Source organism: Triturus cristatus, chromosome 1_2 (genome assembly GCF_964204655.1).
Source record: "Triturus cristatus chromosome 1_2, aTriCri1.1, whole genome shotgun sequence".
Classification (NCBI taxonomy): Eukaryota; Metazoa; Chordata; class Amphibia; order Caudata; family Salamandridae; genus Triturus; species Triturus cristatus.
Window position 1 is genome coordinate 1,141,267,911 of NC_140580.1, and position 24,051 is coordinate 1,141,291,961.

General features: G+C 49.8%; 1 protein-coding gene across 2 annotated transcripts in view; it reads left to right on the forward strand.

The window, feature by feature from the left end:
* CCDC180 (coiled-coil domain containing 180) overlaps positions 1–24,051 on the forward strand; it is a 592,866-nt gene that overhangs the window by 114,119 nt on the left and 454,696 nt on the right. For both annotated transcript variants that reach the window (XM_085613885.1, XM_085613886.1), the window contains exons 5-7: positions 18,353–18,462; positions 18,538–18,666; positions 19,756–19,866. In XM_085613885.1, coding sequence (XP_085470011.1) covers positions 18,353–18,462; positions 18,538–18,666; positions 19,756–19,866 — 350 coding nt within the window. The remainder of the gene's footprint in view (positions 1–18,352; positions 18,463–18,537; positions 18,667–19,755; positions 19,867–24,051) is intronic.

Sequence of the window (24,051 nt, forward strand, 5' to 3'; positions counted from 1 at the left end):
CTCCCTTCACACTCTGCGCACTGTAGTACTGTCTCCTTTCACACTCTGCGCCCTGTAGTACTGTCTCCTTTCACACTCTGCGCACAGTAGTACCGTCTTCTTTCACACTCTGCGCCCTGTAGGACTGTCTCCCTTTACACTCTGCGCACTGTAGTACTGTCTCCCTTCACACTCTATGCACTGTACTGTTTTCTTTCGCACTCTGCGCCCTGTAGTACTGTATCCTTTCACACTCTGCGCACTGTAGTACTGTCTCCTTTTGCACTCGGCGCACTGTAGTACTGTCTCCTTTCGCACTCTGCGCACTGTAGTACTGTCTCCTTTTGCACTCTGCGCACTGTAGTACTGTCTCCCTTCACACTCTGCGCACTGTAGTACTGTCTTCTTTCACACTCTGCGCACAGTAGTACTGTCTCCTTTCGCACTCTGCGCACTGTAGGACTGTCTCCCTTTCCACTCTGCGCACTGTAGTACTGTCTCCTTTCACACTCTGCGCCCTGTAGTACTGTCTCCTTTTGCACTCTGCGCACTGTAGTACTGTCTCCCTTCGCACTCTGCGCACTGAAGTACTGTCTCCCTTCACACTCTGTGCACTGTAGTACTGTCTCCCTTCACACTCTGCGCACTGTAGTACTGCCTCCTTTCACACTCTGCGCACTCTAGTACTGTCTCCCTTCACACTCTGCGCACTGTAGTACTGTCTCCCTTCACACTCTGCACACTGTAGTACTGTCTCCCTTCACACTCTGCGCACTGTAGTACTGTCTCCCTTCACACTCTGCGCACTGTAGTACTGTCTCCCTTCGCACTCTGCACCCTGTAGTACTGTCTCTTTTTGCACTCTGCGCACTGTAGTACTGTCTCCTTTCACACTCTACTCACTGTAGTACTGTCTCCTTTCACACTCTATGCACTGTACTGTTTTCTTTTGCATTCTGCGCCATGTAATACTGTATCCTTTCACATTCTGCGCACTGTAGTACTGCCTCCTTTCACACTCTACTCACTGTAGTACTGTCTCTTTTTGCACTCTGCGCACTGTAGGACTGTCTCCCTTCACACTCTGCGCACTGTAGTACTGTCTCCTTTCACACTCTGCGCCCTGTAGTACTGTCTCCTTTCACACTCTGCGCACAGTAGTACCGTCTTCTTTCACACTCTGCGCACTGTAGGACTGTCTCCCTTTACACTCTGCGCACTGTAGTACTGTCTCCCTTCACACTCTATGCACTGTACTGTTTTCTTTCGCACTCTGCGCCCTGTAGTACTGTATCCTTTCACACTCTGTGCACTCTAGTACTGTCTCCCTTCACACTCTGCGCACTGTAGTACTGTCTTCTTTCACACTCTGCGCACAGTAGTGCTGTCTCCTTTCGCACTCTGCGCACTGTAGGACTGTCTCCCTTTCCACTGTGCGCACTGTAGTACTGTCTCCCTTCACACTCTGCGCACTGTAGTACTGTCTCCTTTCACACTCTGCGCCCTGTAGTACTGTCTCCTTTCACACTCTGCGCACAGTAGTACCGTCTTCTTTCACACTCTGCGCACTGTAGGACTGTCTCCCTTTACACTTTGCGCACTGTAGTACTGTCTCCCTTCACACTCTATGCACTGTACTGTTTTCTTTCGCACTCTGCGCCCTGTAGTACTGTATCCTTTCACACTCTGCGCACTGTAGTACTGTCTCCTTTTGCACTCGGCGCACTGTAGTACTGTCTCCTTTCGCACTCTGCGCACTGTAGTACTGTCTCCTTTTGCACTCTGCGCACTGTAGTACTGTCTCCCTCCACACTCTGCGCACTGTAGTACTGTCTTCTTTCACACTCTGCGCACAGTAGTACTGTCTCCTTTCGCACTCTGCGCACTGTAGGACTGTCTCCCTTTCCACTCTGCGCACTGTAGTACTGTCTCCTTTCACACTCTGCGCCCTGTAGTACTGTCTCCTTTTGCACTCTGCGCACTGTAGTACTGTCTCCCTCCGCACTCTGCGCACTGCAGTACTGTCTCCCTTCACACACTGTGCACTGTAGTACTGTCTCCCTTCACACTCTGCGCACTGTAGTACTGCCTCCTTTCACACTCTGCGCACTCTAGTACTGTCTCCCTTCACACTCTGCGCACTGTAGTACTGTCTCCCTTCACACTCTGCACACTGTAGTACTGTCTCCCTTCACACTCTGCGCACTGTAGTACTGTCTCCCTTCACACACTGCGCACTGTAGTACTGTCTCCCTTCGCACTCTGCACCCTGTAGTACTGTCTCTTTTTGCACTCTGCGCACTGTAGTACTGTCTCCTTTCACACTCAACTCACTGTAGTACTGTCTCCTTTCACACTCTATGCACTGTACTGTTTTCTTTTGCATTCTGCGCCATGTAGTACTGTATCCTTTCACATTCTGCGCACTGTAGTACTGTCTCCTTTCACACTCTACTCACTGTAGTACTGTCTCTTTTTGCACTCTGCGCACTGTAGGACTGTCTCCCTTCACACTCTGCGCACTGTAGTACTGTCTCCTTTCACACTCTGCGCCCTGTAGTACTGTCTCCTTTCACACTCTGCGCACAGTAGTACCGTCTTCTTTCACACTCTGCGCACTGTAGGACTGTCTCCCTTTACACTCTGCGCACTGTAGTACTGTCTCCCTTCACACTCTATGCACTGTACTGTTTTCTTTCGCACTCTGCGCCCTGTAGTACTGTATCCTTTCACACTCTGCGCACTGTAGTACTGTCTCCTTTCACACTCTGTGCACTCTAGTACTGTCTCCCTTCACACTCTGCGCACTGTAGTACTGTCTTCTTTCACACTCTGCGCACAGTAGTACTGTCTCCTTTCACACTCTGCGCACTGTAGTACTGTCTCCTTTCACACACTGTGCACTCTAGTACTGTCTCCCTTCACACTCTGCGCACTGTAGTACTGTCTTCTTTCACACTCTGCGCACAGTAGTACTGTCTCCTTTCGCACTCTGCGCACTGTAGGACTGTCTCCCTTTGCACTCTGCGCACTCTAGTACTGTCTCCCTTCACACTCTGCGCACTGTAGTACTGTCTCCTTTCACACTCTGCGCCCTGTAGTACTGTCTCCTTTCACACTCTGCGCACAGTAGTACCGTCTTCTTTCACACTCTGCGCACTGTAGGACTGTCTCCCTTTACACTCTGCGCACTGTAGTACTGTCTCCCTTCACACTCTATGCACTGTACTGTTTTCTTTCGCACTCTGCGCCCTGTAGTACTGTATCCTTTCACACTCTGCGCACTGTAGTACTGTCTCCTTTTGCACTCGGCGCACTGTAGTACTGTCTCCTTTCGCACTCTGCGCACTGTAGTACTGTCTCCTTTTGCACTCTGCGCACTGTAGTACTGTCTCCCTTCACACTCTGCGCACTGTAGTACTGTCTTCTTTCACACTCTGCGCACAGTAGTACTGTCTCCTTTCGCACTCTGCGCACTGTAGGACTGTCTCCCTTTCCACTCTGCGCACTGTAGTACTGTCTCCTTTCACACTCTGCGCCCTGTAGTACTGTCTCCTTTTGCACTCTGCGCACTGCAGTACTGTCTCCCTTCACACTCTGTGCACTGTAGTACTGTCTCCCTTCACACTCTGCGCACTGTAGTACTGCCTCCTTTCACACTCTGCGCACTCTAGTACTGTCTCCCTTCACACTCTATGCACTGTACTGTTTTCTTTCGCACTCTGCGCCCTGTAGTACTGTATCCTTTCACACTCTGCGCACTGTAGTACTGTCTTCTTTCACACTCTGCGCACAGTAGTACTGTCTCCTTTCACACTCTGCGCACTGTAGTACTGTCTCCTTTCACACTCTGTGCACTCTAGTACTGTCTCCCTTCACACTCTGCGCACTGTAGTACTGTCTTCTTTCACACTCTGCGCACAGTAGTACTGTCTCCTTTCGCACTCTGCGCACTGTAGGACTGTCTCCCTTTCCACTCTGCGCACTGTAGTACTGTCTCCCTTCACACTCTGCGCACTGTAGTACTGTCTCCTTTCACACTCTGCGCCCTGTAGTACTGTCTCCTTTCACACTCTGCGCACAGTAGTACCGTCTTCTTTCACACTCTGCGCACTGTAGGACTGTCTCCCTTTACACTCTGCGCACTGTAGTACTGTCTCCCTTCACACTCTATGCACTGTACTGTTTTCTTTCGCACTCTGCGCCCTGTAGTACTGTATCCTTTCACACTCTGCGCACTGTAGTACTGTCTCCTTTTGCACTCGGCGCACTGTAGTACTGTCTCCTTTCGCACTCTGCGCACTGTAGTACTGTCTCCCTTCACACTCTGCGCACTGTAGTACTGTCTTCTTTCACACTCTGCGCACAGTAGTACTGTCTCCTTTCGCACTCTGCGCACTGTAGGACTGTCTCCCTTTCCACTCTGCGCACTGTAGTACTGTCTCCTTTCACACTCTGCGCCCTGTAGTACTGTCTCCTTTCGCACTCTGCACACTGTAGTACTGCCTCCTTTCACACTCTGCGCACTCTAGTACTGTCTCCCTTCACACTCTGCGCACTGTAGTACTGTCTCCCTTCACACTCTGCACACTGTAGTACTGTCTCCCTTCACACTCTGCGCACTGTAGTACTGTCTCCCTTCACACTCTGCGCACTGTAGTACTGTCTCCCTTCGCACTCTGCACCCTGTAGTACTGTCTCTTTTTGCACTCTGCGCACTGTAGTACTGTCTCCTTTCACACTCTACTCACTGTAGTACTGTCTCCTTTCACACTCTATGCACTGTACTGTTTTCTTTTGCATTCTGCGCCATGTAGTACTGTATCCTTTCACATTCTGCGCACTGTAGTACTGTCTCCTTTCACACTCTACTCACTGTAGTACTGTCTCTTTTTGCACTCTGCGCACTGTAGGACTGTCTCCCTTCACACTCTGCGCACTGTAGTACTGTCTCCTTTCACACTCTGCGCCCTGTAGTACTGTTTCCTTTCACACTCTGCGCACAGTAGTACCGTCTTCTTTCACACTCTGCGCACTGTAGGACTGTCTCCCTTTACACTCTGCGCACTGTAGTACTGTCTCCCTTCACACTCTATGCACTGTACTGTTTTCTTTCGCACTCTGCGCCCTGTAGTACTGTATCCTTTCACACTCTGCGCACTGTAGTACTGTCTCCTTTCACACTCTGTGCACTCTAGTGCTGTCTCCCTTCACACTCTGTGCACTGTAGTACTGTCTTCTTTCACACTCTGCGCACAGTAGTACTGTCTCCTTTCGCACTCTGCGCACTGTAGGACTGTCTCCCTTTCCACTCTGCGCACTGTAGTACTGTCTCCCTTCACACTCTGCGCACTGTAGTACTGTCTCCCTTCGCACTCTGCGCACTGTAGTACTGTCTCCTTTCACACTCTGCGCACAGTAGTACCGTCTTCTTTCACACTCTGCGCACTGTAGGACTGTCTCCCTTTACACTCTGCGCACTGTAGTACTGTCTCCCTTCACACTCTATGCACTGTACTGTTTTCTTTCGCACTCTGCGCCCTGTAGTACTGTATCCTTTCACACTCTGCGCACTGTAGTACTGTCTCCTTTTGCACTCGGCGCACTGTAGTACTGTCTCCTTTCGCACTCTGCGCACTGTAGTACTGTCTCCTTTTGCACTCTGCGCACTGTAGTACTGTCTCCCTACACACTCTGCGCACTGTAGTACTGTCTTCTTTCACACTCTGCGCACAGTAGTACTGTCTCCTTTCGCACTCTGCGCACTGTAGGACTGTCTCCCTTTCCACTCTGCGCACTGTAGTACTGTCTCCTTTCACACTCTGCACCCTGTAGTACTGTCTCCTTTTGCACTCTGCGCACTGTAGTACTGTCTCCCTTCGCACTCTGCGCACTGCAGTACTGTCTCCCTTCACACTCTGTGCACTGTAGTACTGTCTCCCTTCACACTCTGCGCACTGTAGTACTGCCTCCTTTCACACTCTGCGCACTCTAGTACTGTCTCCCTTCACACTCTGCGCACTGTAGTACTGTCTCCCTTCACACTCTGCACACTGTAGTACTGTCTCCCTTCACACTCTGCGCACTGTAGTACTGTCTCCCTTCACACTCTGCGCACTGTAGTACTGTCTCCCTTCGCACTCTGCACCCTGTAGTACTGTCTCTTTTTGCACTCTGCGCACTGTAGTACTGTCTCCTTTCACACTCTACTCACTGTAGTACTGTCTCCTTTCACACTCTATGCACTGTACTGTTTTCTTTTGCATTCTGCGCCATGTAGTACTGTATCCTTTCACATTCTGCGCACTGTAGTACTGTCTCCTTTCACACTCTACTCACTGTAGTACTGTCTCTTTTTGCACTCTGCGCACTGTAGGACTGTCTCCCTTCACACTCTGCGCACTGTAGTACTGTCTCCTTTCACACTCTGCGCCCTGTAGTACTGTCTCCTTTCACACTCTGCGCACAGTAGTACCGTCTTCTTTCACACTCTGCGCACTGTAGGACTGTCTCAATTTACACTCTGCGCACTGTAGTACTGTCTCCCTTCACACTCTATGCACTGTACTGTTTTCTTTCGCACTCTGCGCCCTGTAGTACTGTATCCTTTCACACTCTGCGCACTGTAGTACTGTCTCCTTTCACACTCTGTGCACTCTAGTACTGTCTCCCTTCACACTCTGCGCACTGTAGTACTGTCTTCTTTCACACTCTGCGCACAGTAGTACTGTCTCCTTTCGCACTCTGCGCACTGTAGGACTGTCTCCCTTTCCACTCTGCGCACTGTAGTACTGTCTCCCTTCACAATCTGCGCACTGTAGTACTGTCTCCCTTTGCACTCTGCGCACTGTAGTACTGTCTCCTTTCACATTCTGCACACTGTAGTACAGTCTCCCTTCACACTCTTCGCACTGTAGTACTGTCTCTCTTCACACTGTAATACTGTCCCCTTTCACGCTCTGCGCACTGTAGTACTGTCTCTTTTTGCACTCTGCGCACTGTAGTACTGTCTCCTTTCACACTCTATGCACTGTAGTACTGTCTTCTTTCGCACTCTGTGCCCTGTAGTACTATCTCCTTTCACACTCTGCGCACGGTAGTACTGTCTCCTATCGCACTCTATGCACTGTAGTACTGTCTCCTTTCACACTCTGCGCACTGTAGTACTGTCTCCTTTCGCACTCTGTGCCCTTTGTTATTGTCTCCTTTCACACTCCACGCACTGTAGTACTGTCTCCTTTTGCACTCTGCGCCCTGTAGTACTGTCTCCTTTCACACTCTGCGCACAGTAGTACCATCTCCTTTTGCACTTTGCGCACTGTAGTACTGTCTCCCTTCACACTCTGCGCACTATAGTACTGTCTCCCTTCACACTCTGCGCACTGTAGTACTGTCTCCCTTCACACTCTGCGCACTGTAGTACTGTCTCCCTTCGCATTCTGCGCACTGTAGTACTGTCTCCTTTCACACTCTGCGCACTGTAGTACTGTCTCCTTTCACACTCTGCGCCCTGTAGTACTGTCTCCTTTCACTCTCTGCGCACTGTAGTACTGTCTCCTTCTACACTCTGCGTCCTGTAGTACTGTCTCCTTTCACTCTCTGCGCCCTGTAGTACTGTCTCCTTTTGCACTCTGCGCACTGTATTACTGTCTTCTTTCACACTCTGCGCACAGTAGTACTGTCTCCTTTCGCACTTTGCGCACTGTAGGACTGTCTCCCTTTCCACTCTGCGCACTGTAGTACTGTCTCCCTTCACACTCTGCGCACTGTAGTACTGTCTCCCTTCGCACTCTGCGCACTGTAGTACTGTCTCCTTTCACATTCTGCACACTGTAGTACAGTCTCCCTTCACACTCTTCGCACTGTAGTACTGGCTCCCTTCACACTCTGCGCACTGTAGTACTGTCTCCTTTCACAATCTGCACACTGTAGTACTGCCTCCTTTCATACCTTGCGCACTGTAGTACTGTCTCCCTTCACACTCTTCGCACTGTAGTACTGTCTCTCTTCACACTGTAATACTGTCCCCTTTCACGCTCTGCGCACTGTAGTACTGTCTCTTTTTGCACTCTGCGCACTGTAGTACTGTCTCCTTTCACACTCTATGCACTGTAGTACTGTCTTCTTTCGCACTCTGCGCCCTGTAGTACTATCTCCTTTCACACTCTGCGCACGGTAGTACTGTCTCCTTTCGCACTCTATGCACTGTAGTACTGTCTCCTTTCACACTCTGCGCACTGTAGTACTGTCTCCTTTCGCACTCTGTGCCCTTTGTTATTGTCTCCTTTCACACTCCACGCACTGTAGTACTGTCTCCTTTTGCACTCTGCGCCCTGTAGTACTGTCTGCTTTCACACTCTGCGCACAGTAGTACCATCTCCTTTTGCACTTTGCGCACTGTAGTACTGTCTCCCTTCACACTCTGCGCACTATAGTACTGTCTCCCTTCACACTCTGCGCACTGTAGTACTTCTCCCTTCACACTCTGCGCACTGTAGTACTGTCTCCCTTTGCATTCTGCGCACTGTAGTACTGTCTCCTTTCACACTCTGCGCACTGTAGTACTGTCTCCTTTCACACTCTGCGCCCTGTAGTACTGTCTCCTTTCACTCTCTGCGCACTGTAGTACTGTCTCCTTTTACACTCTGCGTCCTGTAGTACTGTCTCCTTTCACTCTCTGCGCCCTGTAGTACTGTCTCCTTTTGCACTCTGCGCCCTGTAGTACTGTCTCCTTTCACACTCTGCGCACAGTAGTACCGTCTTCTTTCACACTCTGCGCACTGTAGTACTGTCTTCTTTCACACTCTGCGCACTGTAGTACTGTCTCCCTTCACACTCTGCGCACTGTAGTACTGTCTTCTTTCACACTCTGCGCACAGTAGTACCATCTCCTTTCGCACTCTGCGCACTGTAGAACTGTCTCCCTTTACACTCTGTGCACTGTAGTACTGTCTCCCTTCACACTCTTCGCGCTGTAGTACTGTCTCCTTTCACACTCTGCACCCTGTAGTACTGTCCCCCTTCACACTCTGCGCACTGTAGTACTGTCTCCTTTCACACTCTGCGCACAGTAGTACCGTCTCCTTTCGCACTCTGCACACTGTAGGACTGTCTCCCTTTACACTCTGCGTACTGTAGTACTGTCTCCCTTCACACTCTTCGCAGTGTAGTACTGTATCCTTTCACACTCTGCGCACCGTAGTACTGTCTCCTTTCACATTCTGCGCACTGTAGTACAGTCTCCCTTCACACTCTTCGCACTGTAGTACTGGCTCCCTTCACACTCTGCGCACTGTAGTACTGTCTCCTTTCACAATCTGCGCACTGTAGTACTGCCTCCTTTTATACCTTGCGCACTGTAGTACTGTCTCCCTTCACACTCTTCGCACTGTAGTACTGTCTCCCTTCACACTCTTCGCACTGTAGTACTGTCTCTCTTCACACTGTAATACTGTCCCATTTCATGCTCTGTGCACTGTCTCCTTTCAAGCTCTGCGCACTGTAGTACTGTCTCTTTTCACAATCTGCGCACTGTAGTACTGTCTCCTTTCACACTCTGCGCACTGTAGTACTGTCTCCTTTCACACTCTGCGCACTGTAGTACTGTCTCCTTTCACACTCTGCGCACTGTAGGACTGTCTCCTTTCACACTCATTGCTTTGGTTCATACAGTCCACCTTGGAGCAAGTACCCCTAAACTTGCCGTTGTCATAGTAAGGTAGCTGCTGGAATTGGGACGCCTGGCTTCCTGGATTCCTTTTGCTTCTCCGTTTCCTGTGCTGCGCTGGTTCCTGGAGTCCGTGGTGAGTCTTCTGCCCCGTTTTCTTCCACGTGTTCAGGGACACCATCATGTATGGAGGGCTCGCCCGGGCGGCACTCGCTGGCAGTGGGGGCTGTGTCTGGCTCCGAGGAGTATGGGACTCTCCTGTGCATGGCTGCCCTTTCCCGGCGGTCTCTAGGGTAATGGGCGCCGGGAGCTGGGCTCAGAATGGCTCGCTTACTCCTCCACCCTCGTTGCTGTGGGTCGGAGGTTTGGGCCGCGTCTCTTTCTGGATGTTCACTCGAGCTGTGTGGTTCTGCTTTCCTCTTCGTCTGTGAGCACCTGGGTTGGGCTCCGGGTGCTCCGTTGCTCTCGGCCTTCCTGGGGGTCATCGGAGTCGTCTGTCCGGGTGCTCAGTTCCTCGGCAACATACATTATCCGCGTTCGGACCGCCCTCTGTCTGCACCCGGGTTGGGCTCCGGTGCTCCGTGATTGCCTGTCTTTGGACGGACGGTTATACCGGCTGGGTGCGCCCGCTGTTGTCTCGCTGTGGGGTTCCCGGGTTGTGCTCCGGGTTCTCCTCTCTGCTTTTACTGGGGTCCTCGTCCCTATTTCCTGCATTCAGCCTTCAGTGGCCGTGATTTGTCGTCTCTTATATGTCCGGCTGGCCATGCCCCTGCCTCGTTTCTTCCTTTCATTCAGCTGTTCAGCCTCCAGTTTACCTTGCGGAGGCAAATTCTGGTTGTTGGGCTTTTTATAAAGGGGTGAGGGTCACGGTTCTCCTGTTGGCCCTTCGCCTTTTACTTGCTGTGTGGTCGGTTCCTCTTGTTCGTGTTTATGATGGGTAAACATCTGAGGAAACATCGACATGTGTCCCCTGTCTCTTCTTCATCTTCCCAGGCGTACAGTGGGGATTCTCCTCCTGTAAAGCAGTCCTGATTAGATGACAGCCGGTTGAAGCGCCTGGTTTTGGAGACTTTGTCAGATTTGAAGTCCTCCAAAATGTCTGTTGGTGGTCGTTCTGGTGTGGGTCTTGCCCTCTATTCGGACATTTCTAGCTCGGACTCCTCTTTTGGTGCGATGGGACCTGAAGTGCAAATATTCCTCCAAGGACTTGTTGCCAGACATACTCTCTCATGTCAGGGAGAACATGGGTTTTCCTGATGAGGTTGTGGCCAGCAATTCTCAGGATGCAGTTTTACCTCAATTTCGTAAGCCTGCTACTACGTCTCTGCCTATCCACCCCTTTGTGATGAATGTTTTGTTGAGGGAGTGGAAGGACCCGGATCAAATCATGATGCCTCACTTTATGTCCAAACTCTATCCTTTGCAGGATATGGAGGATAAGATTCCGGAATCTGTACATGTGGATTCTATCGTGGCCAGTTTGGTGGGTCGTCCTTCTATGGCTGACGATAATGTCCTTTGTGATGGGGTGGATACGAAAATTTACTCTGCCCTGAAGAAATCTTATGCGGGGTCCCACCTTGCTATCCGTTCTGGTGTTTTTGGGGCTTATGTCGCTCATTCCTTGTTGGCCGACTTTAAGACCGTGTTTTCCACAATGCAGGAGGGTGGCAGTTTTCCGGTCCTGCTGGACTCCATGGAGCGTCAGACCGAATTCCTCTCGTACATTGCCTTTGATTCTGTGCGCGCTTCTGCCTTATCTTGTGGTTCGTCTGTTGCTGCTCAGCCCAATTTGTTGTTGATGGGCTGGAATACGGATGTCGCACAGAGATCCATGGCTTTACAGTTGCCATTTACCGGTCCTAGTCTGTTTGGGGATGCCCTTGAGGAAAAGCTTGACAAAGTGTTCAAGGAACGTAAGCATTCCTTGTCCTTCCGGCATCAGCCTCATCGTAAGGACTCTTGCTTCTCTCATGCCGAGTTCTTCTGCCAGCCTTCGCGGTTTCAGAAGTCTTTCCTTAGAGGCCAGAAAGGGGCTGGTAAAGGTTTCCAGTGCCGTTTCCAGAAGAAGCCCCCTCAGGATGCTGGACAAGGTCCTCAGCGTTCCTGACTATTCCGTTCTCCGGGATCATCCCGCTGTTGGTCCGCCAGTGGTTGGTGGGAGACTATGGTTGTTTCTGCCTGTTTGGCGTCTGATGACTTCCAACCAGTGGGTTCTGGATGTCCTCTGCCAGGGGTATCGGATCAAGTTTCTTTCCCCTCCTCCGCCTTCCGGCGTGGTGTGGACTCTGACTCCTTCGGGCCTGGCTCGTCGTTGGTCTCTGTTGGACGACGTTCACTCCCCATTCCTGAAGAAGGCGATTGTTCCAGTTCCCCGGGCGGACTGGGGTCTGGGGACCTATTTGATTATCTTTCTTGTTCCGAAAATCACTGGGGGGTTTCGGATTGTGATCAACCTCCGGCCCTTGAACAGGTTTGTCCGGAAGATCCGGTTCAAAATGGAGACCCTGCAGCTTGTGATCCCTTTGATTCAGGGGGGGTTGGGTGATGTCTATGCTGGATCTTCATATACCAGTTGCTCTGGAGGATCAGCAGTTTCTGTGGTTTTGCCTGGCCGGTCGTCATTGGCAGTTCTGTGTCCTTCCGTTTAGTCTCCAGTTTGCTCCCAGGGTGTTCACCAAGGTGGTGGCTCCCCTGGTGGCCCATCTTCACCTCCTGGGAGTGTATGTGTTTTGTTATCTAGACGATTGGCTCCTCCAGGCCCCTTCTCCCATGGTGATGTCTCAGCACCTGTCTTTGACCATTCATACGCTCGAGTGCCATGGATTTCTTCTGAACTTCTAAAGTGCCACCTTCTTCCTGCCACCTGGAGGTCCTATATTGGGGCGGACTTCGATTCTGTTCTGGGCAAGGTGTTCCTTCCTGTTTCCCGGCTTCCGCACCTTCAGTCCCTGTTGAAGGTGTTGTTGTTTTGGGCTTCGGCTCCCCTGCTTCAGTGGTTCGAGGTGCAGGGTCATATGGCCGCTACTGTTTTCACAGTTCCGTGGGCCAAGTTCCATCTTTGGCCTTTGCTGTGGCACCTTCACCTTTGGGTGCCTTTCCCGGTTCAGGACTTTGCAGTGTCGGTGCCGGTGTCTCTGGAGATTGTATCTGCTCTCCAGTGGTAGCTGGATTCTTCAAATCTCTCCAAGGGGATGGGGCTTTGCCCGCCACTTCCGATGGTGTTGATGACGGATGCCAGTGCGTCCAGTTGGGGGGCTACTCTGGATCTGTTGTCTGTCCAGGCTCATTGGCTGCGGAGGGCGTCCCACCGGTCCTCCAAATGTAAGGAACTGTCTGCTGTGGAAAGTGCTCTACGTTTCTTCCAGGACTGTCTACTGGGGTGCAATGTTCTGGTGCGGACCGACAACACAGTCACTTTGATTAACATAAATCATCGGGGCACTACTCTCAGTCCTTTCTTGAATCTGGTGGCCTGTGCAATTGCAGGTTGGGCAGAGCTTCATCTTCTGGCCGTCCCTGTTCAACATATCAGAGGTGTGGGCAATGTGGTGGCGGATGCCTTGAGTTGCAGGTTTCCGTCTTCTCTGACCCTGTGCCTCTCCCCCAGGATTTTCCAGTTGCTCTGTCGGAGGTTCGGGACACCCAAGCTGGACTTGTTTGCCTCCAGGACCAATGCCCTGCTTCCCCTCTTTTGTTACCGGACACCGGAGTTAGGAGCTTGGTGGGTGGAGTCCTTGGGCCCGATTCACAGAACTAACTTAAGACATAATCCTAAACTTACTACTTTTGGTATTCACAGAAGTTAGGATTTAGTCTTAAGTTTCTCTTAAGTCTGTCTTAAGTCTGTCTTAAGTCTGTCTTAAGTTTGTCTTAAGTTTGTCTTAAGTCTGTCTTAAGTTTGTCTTAAGTCTGTCTTAAGTCTGTCTTAAGTTTGTCTTAAGTTTGTCTTAAGACAAACTTAAGACAAAATCCTAACTTCTGTGAATACCAAAAGTAGTAAGTTTAGGATTTTGTCTTAAGTTAGTTTTGTGAATCAGCCCCATAGTCTCTCTCGTGGCCCTTTGGTTGCTGTATGCCCTCCTTCCTTTTCCTCTGATTCCGGCCTTCTTGCTGAAGGTGCAGCGGGTGGGGGCCCAGTTGGTGGCTGTCTTACCTCACTGGCCTCGGAGGTCCTGTTGCTGAGTCTGGCGGTGGGTCCTCCTTGGATTCTACCCCGGTGCCCGTCTCCCCTGAGGTCGACTTCTCCCTCCCTCCCTCCCTCCCGGTCCCTCTCACTCTGGTGGTCTGGAGGTTGAACCGCTATCTCTTGGGGTCCGGGGTTTGCCTAACCACCTCATCACAGTGATGAAGGCCTACCGTGGGAAGTCCACTTTGTCCTCCTACTCTAAACATTGGGCTTCCTTCTTCTCCTGGTGTTCTGGGCTTGGTCTGTCTCCTACCTCTTGCCCTATCGCTTCTATCCCTCAGTATTTTTTGGATGGGTTTCAGAAGAACTATGCCTTGTCTACTCTGAAAGGCCAGTGCACTGCTGTTCGGGGATTCTGGAATCCGATTTCGCTCCCGTCTTCGGATGGATTGTTGGTTTCTCGGTTGTTCCGGAGTTTCTCTCTGTCCTCTCCTTCTGCTTGTTCTCCTGTTCCTCCTTGGGATCTTTCTTTGGTCATGAGTGCTCTGCAGTCCTCTCCCTTTGAGCCTTTGGAGTCGGTCTCTTTGAAGGTGGCCTTTCTGGTTGCTGTTACTTCTGCTCAGCGGTTGGGTGAGCTCACTGCCTTGCGTTGTTCTCTTCCCTTTTTGAGTTTCTTGAATGGCGCAGTGGTCCACTCTTTGGATCCTGGGTTTGTTTCGAAGATTCGTTCTCGGTTTAATTCCTCTCAGGAGTTGATCCTCCCTTCTTTCTGTCCTTCTTCTTCCTCTCCTGCTGAGCTGTTGCTGCACACTCTTGATGTGTTCGGTCTGTGTTCTGTGTGTGGTGTGCCAAAGGCCTTCCTGTGTGGTTGCTTTGGTATGCCTCATTAGTGATGACTGGGTCGAGGACGAGGGACGTAGAGGTATTGCTGTGATTACTTACGGTAATCCCCATTACACTTAGTCCTACTCGTCCTCGACCCAGTCATACTTACCACCCACCCTCCCTGTTCAGGCCTTTGTTGCTTGGTATGTCAGGAAGTGCTTTCTGACGGCTATCTACTTATAGCCCCTGGCAGGAGGGTGGGTGGAGCCTAAAAGCATGTCCTGTTTTGTTTCCTGTCAGTGGAATATACCTCATTAGTGATGACTGGGTCGAGGACAAGTAGGACTAAAAGTAATGAGGATTACCGGTAAGTAATCCTAGCATTCCTGGTCACAAACTCATTAAACCCAAACAATGTTTTACACCTTTGCTGAAAAAAGCATAATTAGGAAATTACCACACTTCATTATTTAGCAGTGTCACCTCGAACATCAATATAATATTTTGTTTTATCATACTTGGGGTAGACTCTGTATTCTTCACCACGTGATATTCTTGAGTAAAAAGGGCAAAAACCAGAAAAACAAAAAATGAAAGACCTGCATGGCAATGCTGTTTTACAAACACTCGCTTTCTAGACCCTGTCTTTGCCGTACACACTACATGTATAACTTTGTTTCTGAATCAGGGGGGACTCGCATTACAGTTATATTTTGTGTTAATACCTGAATAATTCTGTCAGTGCTAGAAAACTTTCCATGGGGTGGGCCAAAGAATGGACATTTTTGTCCACAATTGTCAGTTTCGGCTACACCCTGCTTTAGCTTGAGGTTTTTTTTTTCCAACAAACTTTATTGAGCCATTGTTCAGGTAACATTACAATATAACAAATATTCATGGCATTTTTCATTTTAGGTGTTATATTGACTCATCTGTTTCCATAACAAAATATACATATTTCAACCTGCTTTAGCTTGAGGTTAAATGAGAATTCACCTAGGATTTAGATTCTATTTTCATTTTATAGTTTTTGTAGTCCTCCCAACCCACAGGTTTTTATCTCAGAGCGCTAGGATGAGGGGAAAGAAAAGGATTTGAGACAGGAAAGACTATTGGTCTTTGGTTGCTTGTGTTCCGGTTCCTGGAGGATCTGGTCTGGCAGTTTGCACCGCACTGCCCCATTTAGAACAGAGTCAAGACTGATTTACATATGGCTGGGTCCAAACTGAGGTGTCTTGATGTGCAAAATAATAAAGCACTGGGATGGGGCCAGAGTAATTACCAGTTGCTGAGATTCATTCAAGCACTCCACCCATTACTTTTTTCTATACTTCAATCAGTCATGGGAATTGTAAGCGCGCTACTCACCCGTGAGGGTCTCAAGGCACTGGGGGAGGGGTGGGGGTTGAGACGCTCCCTATCAGTCAAAAGCCAGGTCTTGAGCGTCTTCCTGAAGATGTTCAGGGAGGGGGCGTGTCTGATGTTGAGCGGGAGCTTGTTCCAGGTCTTGGCTGCGATGTAGGAGAAGTTTCTTCCACCTGTTCTGGCTCTGCGGATGCGTGGGGTTTTGGCGAGGGCGAGGTTGGCGGATCAGAGGTTTCTCTTGGGTACGTGGAAGGAGATCCTCTCGATGAGGTATTGGGGTCCGGTGTTGTGGAGGCATTTGTAGGCGTGGGTGAGTATCTTGAAAGTGACTCTCTTCTCAACGGGGAGCCAGTGAAGGTTCCGTAGGTGTTGGGTGGTGCGTTTGTGTCGAGGAATTCAGAGGACGAGTCTGGCTGCGGTGTTCTGTATGGTCTGGAGCTTTCTGAGTAGAGACTAATTGATCCTGGCGTAGAGGGCGTTTTGTAGTCCAGTCTGCTGGTTATGAGTGCATGGGTGACGGCCTTCCTTGACTTGGGTGGATCCACTTAAAGGTCTTTCGGAGTATTCGGAGGGTGTTGGAACAGCTGGAGTCGACGGCGTTGACCTGTCATGTCATGGAGAGGGAGGAGTTGAGTATGATGCCGAAGTTTCGGGCGTGGTTCGTGGGTGTGTGGGGCTGCGGAGGGATGTATACTTCTGCTTTAAGTGCAACCGGTATGCACAGACTAGGGTCCTGTGCTCACTGTGCCACTGGAAGCAGGTCACACCTTACCGAGGAACCCGAGTGAATGCAAAACCGGTCCTAGGTTTATGTTCCGGTTCAGGAAGGATCTGGTTTGTCAGTTTGGGCTGGACTGTTTCTAATGAAGCAGGGTCAAGACTGATTTGCAAATGGCTGTGTCCAAACTGAGGTGGCATAGTCTGTAAAACAGTGATGAACTAAGATGTGGGCCAAATTAATTACCAGTGACTGAGATAAATTCAGTTATTCCACCCATCACTTTATATTGTTTACTTTAGGAAAGACTATTGTGTCATAGAAAAAAAGTTTGTTAACAAGTCAAAAAATGATTTTGGGCAGTGGTTCCCAAACTTTTTTGAACCACGACCCAATTTTTAGAACGAAAACTTTTGTGACCCTTCGTTTTAATAGGCATGACGCAGGCAATTTTTATAATGTAACTAAAAGATTGTATGGTAGGGCACTGACATTTACAGACAGCACATTTTCCATTTTTACTGAAAAAACTATGTTGTGCACAAAATCCAATGTGTGACAATCAGGTTTCAATGAATATTTATCATTTGCGTACCACCAAGTAAAGTGTCTTGATTATTTTGATCCTATTAAAATCTTTGTTCCCATCACACTGCAGAATTACAAAAAAAAGTGTGTTTTAATTTTTGCTTTCCTAACTGCTGAATGTGTACATTTCACTTACAGGTATGTACATTTTGTTGTGTGTTACAAAAAAAGGACACCCTGCATCCTTTCCTTTCACACGCCTGTACCACAGCAAGATTATCACATAATTCGCTTTACTTTTCTTTCTCTGACTGCAAAGCGAGAGGAGTTTGTAAACATCAAACCCCAGGTTAACAAAATATCAATGTGTCAGTTGACAGAGCCTGACATTTGACTTCTGTCTTGAAGCACAACAAATGTACCAAGATAAATACATAATTTAAAGGTATCCGTATTAATTTCTTGGCTTTTGTGATGCAACAGAAATTGTCTAACCAACCCACCAATGTGTCGCCGCCCACAGTTTGGGAACACTGATCATGGGAGAATTACATCAGTGTCGCCAAAAAGGTGGGAAAGCTTGATTGATATGGCAGTCTTACACCTGTGACTGGCAAGTGTTCAACTGCACATGGAGAGTGGTATTATGCTTAGGTGGGGTCCATGGAATGTCGACCTACTTATTAAGTATGCAAAGCGGTTTATATTTAAAGGTTTAAAGGTTTGAAGCGTGAGAGAAATTGGACAAGTTTACTAGCACAACAGTCTACTCCACTGAGAGAAGTTATTTGCCTTTTCTTGTTGGCTACAGCTAGGCCTTTTGTCTACTCTGGAAGCGCAGACAATGCTGCCCTACTAACAGTGGTTCATGTCCAGTAGATTCTGAAGCAGGGATTTGAGCCCACCAGACTCTTCCACCTCCTTCATTAATGCTGGTCCTCTAGCTTACAGTCCTGCACGCATGATTCTGTTGAGCGTTTAAGGCACGACTGAGAGTACCCAAGCTTGAGGTTATCTATGCCTGATGTTTAGATGTACTCTACCAAGGGGACAGGATGACATGGGATAGCAGGCATGAAAGCAACATTTAATGTCTGAAATAAGCCTACAGTCATATGACCCCATCTCCCTCACCTTGCAGTGCCTGAGAGCAGTGATCGAGGTATCATCCAGCAGGTGGCTGATCGCAGACAAGAGCGCCATGAGGCCGCCATCACAGATCTGCAGCGGGAGCTGGTCCGCATCAGTAAGGTGAGACACAGCACCAGGACCGCGTTGTCCTGCAGTGGGTGCCCCGAAAGGAACTGACTTATCTCGTCATTTCAGGAAATGGAACCTTCCGTGCTAAGGGCAGGGAAGGAGCTTCAGAAGAAACTGGCCTCCTCTGATCGAACGAGCCAGCTGTTGTTGCAAAGGCTGGAAGGCAACACAGATTTCTCAACTTTAACAATGAAAGTAAGTTTCACGGCATGACACGGCACATCGTTTCGGCTTGAACCAGTGTGGATGGCAGTGTGAAGAGAGTGGAGCAAATGGGCAGAGCTTGGGACACATAGGCAGTAAGTGTCAGGAGCGTGTTGCACATGCGTACACCTGTGGGGAGCTTGGAATATGTAGGTGTCAGTCTCAGGCACATAGGCACCTTGTGAGAAGCTGGGCGCACATGGATACTGTGTATGGAGCTGGATGTACAGACACCGTGTGAGGAGCTGGGGGCACAAGAAAAAAGTGTGAGGGTCTTGGACACAGTATGAGAACTGGGCGCAAATGGACCAGCTGTGTCACTTGCTGGGGCACAAAAGCACAGTGTGAGGAGCTGATGGCACATGGACCATCTGTTTTTCTAGTTGGGGAGTGTAGATACGGTCTGAGGAGCTAGGGGGCACATGGACACAGCGTGAGGAGCTGGTAGCAAATAGACCAGCTGTGTTAGTTGCTGGGGCACAAGGGCATATTGTGAGGAGGTGATGGCACATAGACCACCTATGTTATGAGTTGGGGAAGTGTAGACACTGTGAGGAGCTGGGGGGCCATGGACCCAGTGTACATAGGTGAGGCCCATGTACACAGTGTGGGGAGCTGGGGCACATGTGCGTCAGCTCCTCACACTGTGCCCATGTTTGAGGAGCTTGACCTGGTGTTAACAGCAATGACTGTGTGGTAAATGAACAGCGAGTGGGAGGAACTTTGGACGAATGACATATGGTGTGCTCTCAGTGCCATGGAGGGCTTTGACACCTTCAGCCTGCCTATAAATGCCGTTTATAGGCAGGCAAGGCCCAGTGCAGTCTATGGCAGTCGCCAAACAGTCTCTTCTGTCTTGTATTTATAGGACAAGGAGAGGGTGGGGTGGAACTGACAGGGAAGGGCGCAGCAGAAAGTCACTTCTATAGCTCAGGAGACGTCCATCATAACCAACAATTTATTGCTGCTTTTTCCTCTCCCTTGCCTGGGCCAGTCTACAGCAGGTTCCCCGAGAGTCCTTGAGTTGGGCAGCAGTGGGATGTGCCATCACTGAACTCACATTAAATCCCTTTCTTGCAGGATTTCAAGGAGCTGTGGTCTTCCATCGCGCTGGAGTCCTTCTGCAGGAGACAGATGATCGAAGACACCTCTGCGGCCTTAACCAAAGTGGAGGAGAACCGGGCCAAGCAAGTGAGAAGACTCTTGTGCTGTGTCTCATGGTTGTGGAGATGGTGGGGTGCGTGGCCCTTGCTGTCATTTATGAGGCAGAGGCTAGAAGAGAGGGGCGCATAGTGAGCTCTGTCTGCTCCAACTAGTGTGAGATTAGAGAGGGGCCTCCTGCATATGTAAATATGTGACAAGGAACCCAAAGCAGGACAGTTACCAGCACCTCTTACTCACTCAATGGATGTGGTGACATATTGTCCATGTGGTTCACCACAAAGAAGGCAACTATTATCAGCGGTAACCATGAACCTGAACGCCCACGGAAACAAACATTTTCTGGATAAGAAAACCTCACCCACGTATGTGTGCCATGCTTCATCACTGGTTACCTTACCCCTTCCTGGTGAGATGGTACTATCAGGAAGAACTCAACCGCTCTTTGGAAAGTATATAAGAGGGTACTGGATATGATAAAGGGATCTGGATTTCTAAAATCACCTTTTATGGTAAACCCAAAATAATGTATTTGTATTCAGGGTACTCTGTGTAAGATCAAAAAAAGGAGAATGGGTGTGTCAAGAGTACTATGGCTCATGCATTCCTGGAAGTGCAAACGTTTCAGCCTGTCTCCCGGCCAACACGGGTCAAAGCCCTCCGTCAGGACTAATGGAGATTCCTATCTCAATATCAAATGCACTCATTCATACATATCACTTCTAAAACGATAATGGTATCCTACCAATGTAAGTCTCATTCAAGTACTTCAGGGAATGCAAAAAAAATGAAAATATGGATAAGCAAGAAATTGACGTGCATCCCTTATAAAATAGGAAAAATATATAGAAGTGAAGTTTCCAATGTGGGAGAACAGAGCGTTGCAGATCAGCACAGCAGACGTGGGTAGAGTGGGTAAAACACACTCACACTTACTATTTACCCTAACTAGGGAATAACAAGTCCTCATCGTCATGATGGGGGATACGTCCTCTGTTGTCAAGCATTTATATGGGGAAAAGATTTCATTAATCCGTTCTATATCTGATTTTCTGGAATGTATGTATGTGTGTTCTTATATAGCGCTCGACTTACCCTTGGGCATCTCGGCGCTTGCATTGGGAACCCGTCCTGGCTTTTTCCCTGTGAGATAACACGTACTGGGCATCCCCAAGGTGAAATCAGGCATCCCGCCGCGGGGGGGGGCCGTAGTGGAGATTAAGCAAGCTATTGCCCAGAGTTGCAGAGTGTGAACCCATGATTCGAGTAGGCACCGAAGTGAGAATTATCAAGTCCGTGGACACTTGGGCTCAGACCCTGCCGCGTCGGGAATTGAACCCTGGTCCCGGGTCTGACCTCTGCTTCAGAGTATGCCTTCTCTAACCAGTGAGCCACACTTCTCCTGTGATGCGTATGTTTACAATATCTTAATCATCCGGTTCTCATCTCACATGTTCAGTCATTGGTGGCAGTAGGGAGAATGCCAAAAACATGAATTAGGTACATTCATGAGGGTATTAACACTCATCCCACTTCACATGTCCACAGCGGCGTCACTAGGGTTGGTATCACCCAGTGCGGTAACTCATGGTGTCACCCTTGCGGTCCGCACCCCCCCCGCACCCTCCTAGTGATGCCACTGCTGCAAACAATAAAAGAGGAGAGATCGGGCAGTGCAACGGCGCAAAGTGCTTGAGAGAAAAATGCAGATTGGGGTTTGGTACTCACAGAGACTGCTCGAGCCGGTACTTGTCAACATACTTCTGCAGCTTAAAGGCGAGTCCTCTTTCTCTACCACTTCATAAAAAGTACTGCACAGTAAACCTCCACTAAAACTCTTTGCAGCTGCACAGATATTGCTTTTGAAAACTCTCCATTAGAATGAAAGTTACAGGTCAAAAGCTGATATCTAAGGCGGCCTGTAGGGGCCAAAAATATGTCAGTCGGATACGCTTAGGAAAACGCAAAGGAGGCGTGGATGCAGTGATTTAGGGAGCAGCGACACCTGGCGGGCAATGCTGAGTATTTGAGTAACTTCGAATGAATTGGACAACAAAGCCATGTTCCTGTTATTACTGGAAATAAGGCGTCCCACTTGTCATTATCCCTTTGACATAAAAGAGGGAGTGTCTTGGCATCAAGAAGGTGCATTCCGAAGTATTCTGATATTTATATATAGGATGTGGCATAACGGCCAGGCCAGAGGGCCGACTTTGGAGCTGGGGGGAACAGGGTCGAATCTCGGCGTCGGCTCAACATCCTGTTATTCTGGGCAAATCACTTAATCTCCCAGTTCCTACCAGAAAATGAATGTGTCCTTGTGTGGCGTAACCGGTGCTCATGTAAAGCGCTCCATTACCTTTGGGTCGAGTTCCCGCTATATAAAGCTGCAAAAAAGAAAAGCCATCAGAGCTCTGTGGGCGAGTAACACGCTAGGTTGTCCTTGACCGTGATCATCACGGATGGCAAGGTAACACAAGTCAGCCCCCCTTCTGCGCTTTCCAGAGAGCTAACTGACGGGTGCTATATACATTCGACAGAGGTATTTAGTATTTCTTGTGTATACAGTAGCTCTGCTCTGAGCACGGATGCTTCTATCCGCCCATGCCGTGGCAGAGCTGAGGTACCTCACTCCTCGAGGGGGCATGGTTAGAGAAGAGCCGTGGGAGCTGGCCAACAGGACAGAGCTCGGAAGACTGTCGAAGAGCTGCTCTGCTACCAGATATTACACAGCGCCGGGACTCTGTTGGGCAGAATACTAATCAAGCTGGTTCCCAGTCTGCAGCTGCTGCCGAGGCTGCGCTGCAGACACCACCAGACACGCACACTCTTAATTATCAACACACGTCAGTGGACCTCTCCGTCACTCACATACACCACACATGATGGTAGACTGAACATCCAGAAGCGAGCTGCGAGAGACTACCTCCCAAGCAAGGAGCCGCGGCATTGATGCCACCGACAAAGGGGCACCGCAAACAAAGGACAGCCTCAAGGCAACCTCGGCGGCTGCTGCAACTTTCCGGCGTCTCCTGTCAAGTCCCTTAAACCCTCCTGCTCTCTTCGCGTTCAATGGCTTTGAGGGGGAACGCAGACAGGGGCTCGCTTTGTTTTGAATCAAGTTGGGATGCACTTGGATGGCCTGCTCGGTCTTTCTCGCACCGGAGGGGACGCGAGCAGCGGGGCTCTCTTGCCGGGATTATTTGCACCGCCAACGCCACAGCTATTAGCACGCCTGGGCCCCGCTTCTTAATTTTTGGGAGTTCTACCTGACAGGCACCACGGTGGATTTGGGGTGCCCGCGTCTAAGGGGCATCTTTTGTTTGTTTTCCTTTGCTCTACGCGGACAGGGCAAAGGGACACCTGCTTCCCGCGCTCTTGTCAAGTTGGCACAAAGCATTGCGGATACGCTACAGGTCGTAGCCCGGGCTCGCAGTGGCGGTGCTGCGTTGCCAGCGGGGGCTATCTATCTCCATCATCGCGCTAATTGTGGTAATTACGGAGAATAATTTTCGCCATTCTGCTCACCTCAACACTCCCCCTACCTACGCACTCCTCTGTGCCCCGTACCTCCGTACTCCCCTCTGCCCCGTACCTCTGCACTTCGCTCTGCCCCTACCGCTGCAGTCCCCTGTACCCCTACCTTCGTCTCCCCTGTGCCCCTACCTTCGCACTTCCTTGTTCCCTGACCTCCGCACCCCCCTGTACCCTGCCTCTGCACTCCCTACCTGCGTCCCTGCCTGGGCTCCGGGCGCAGGGCTCCCCCGTGCAGGCTAGTCCGCGGGTGGGGCGGGGGTCCCATTATTTTGCATTTTGGTGTCACGGTTTCACCCCATGTGATCGTGTCACCCAGTGCGGTCCGCACCCCCCGCACCTCCCTAGTGACGCCACTGCATGTCCATATACTGCTGGCTCCTTATATTCATATTGTAGGCTAGAGCGATGAAATTGGTTCATCATGAGAGACACTTAGGCGGGAGTGAGCGGTCCTCATCACCTGCTGTATTAATTCAAGTTGCACACTCGTTCTCGCAATGTAGAGTTGGTTTTAGGGCTCCCTGCTTTCCTTTTTTACTGATTGTACAGCTAAATATAGACAGAAATCATTGTTTCCTGTCTGTATGAGTTTCTAAAAGCGGAAAAATCAGATAATTTGGCTTCTTTTGAGTGACTCTCTTCATTGCCAGTTAAATAAATTTCAGGCCAATAGCTGTA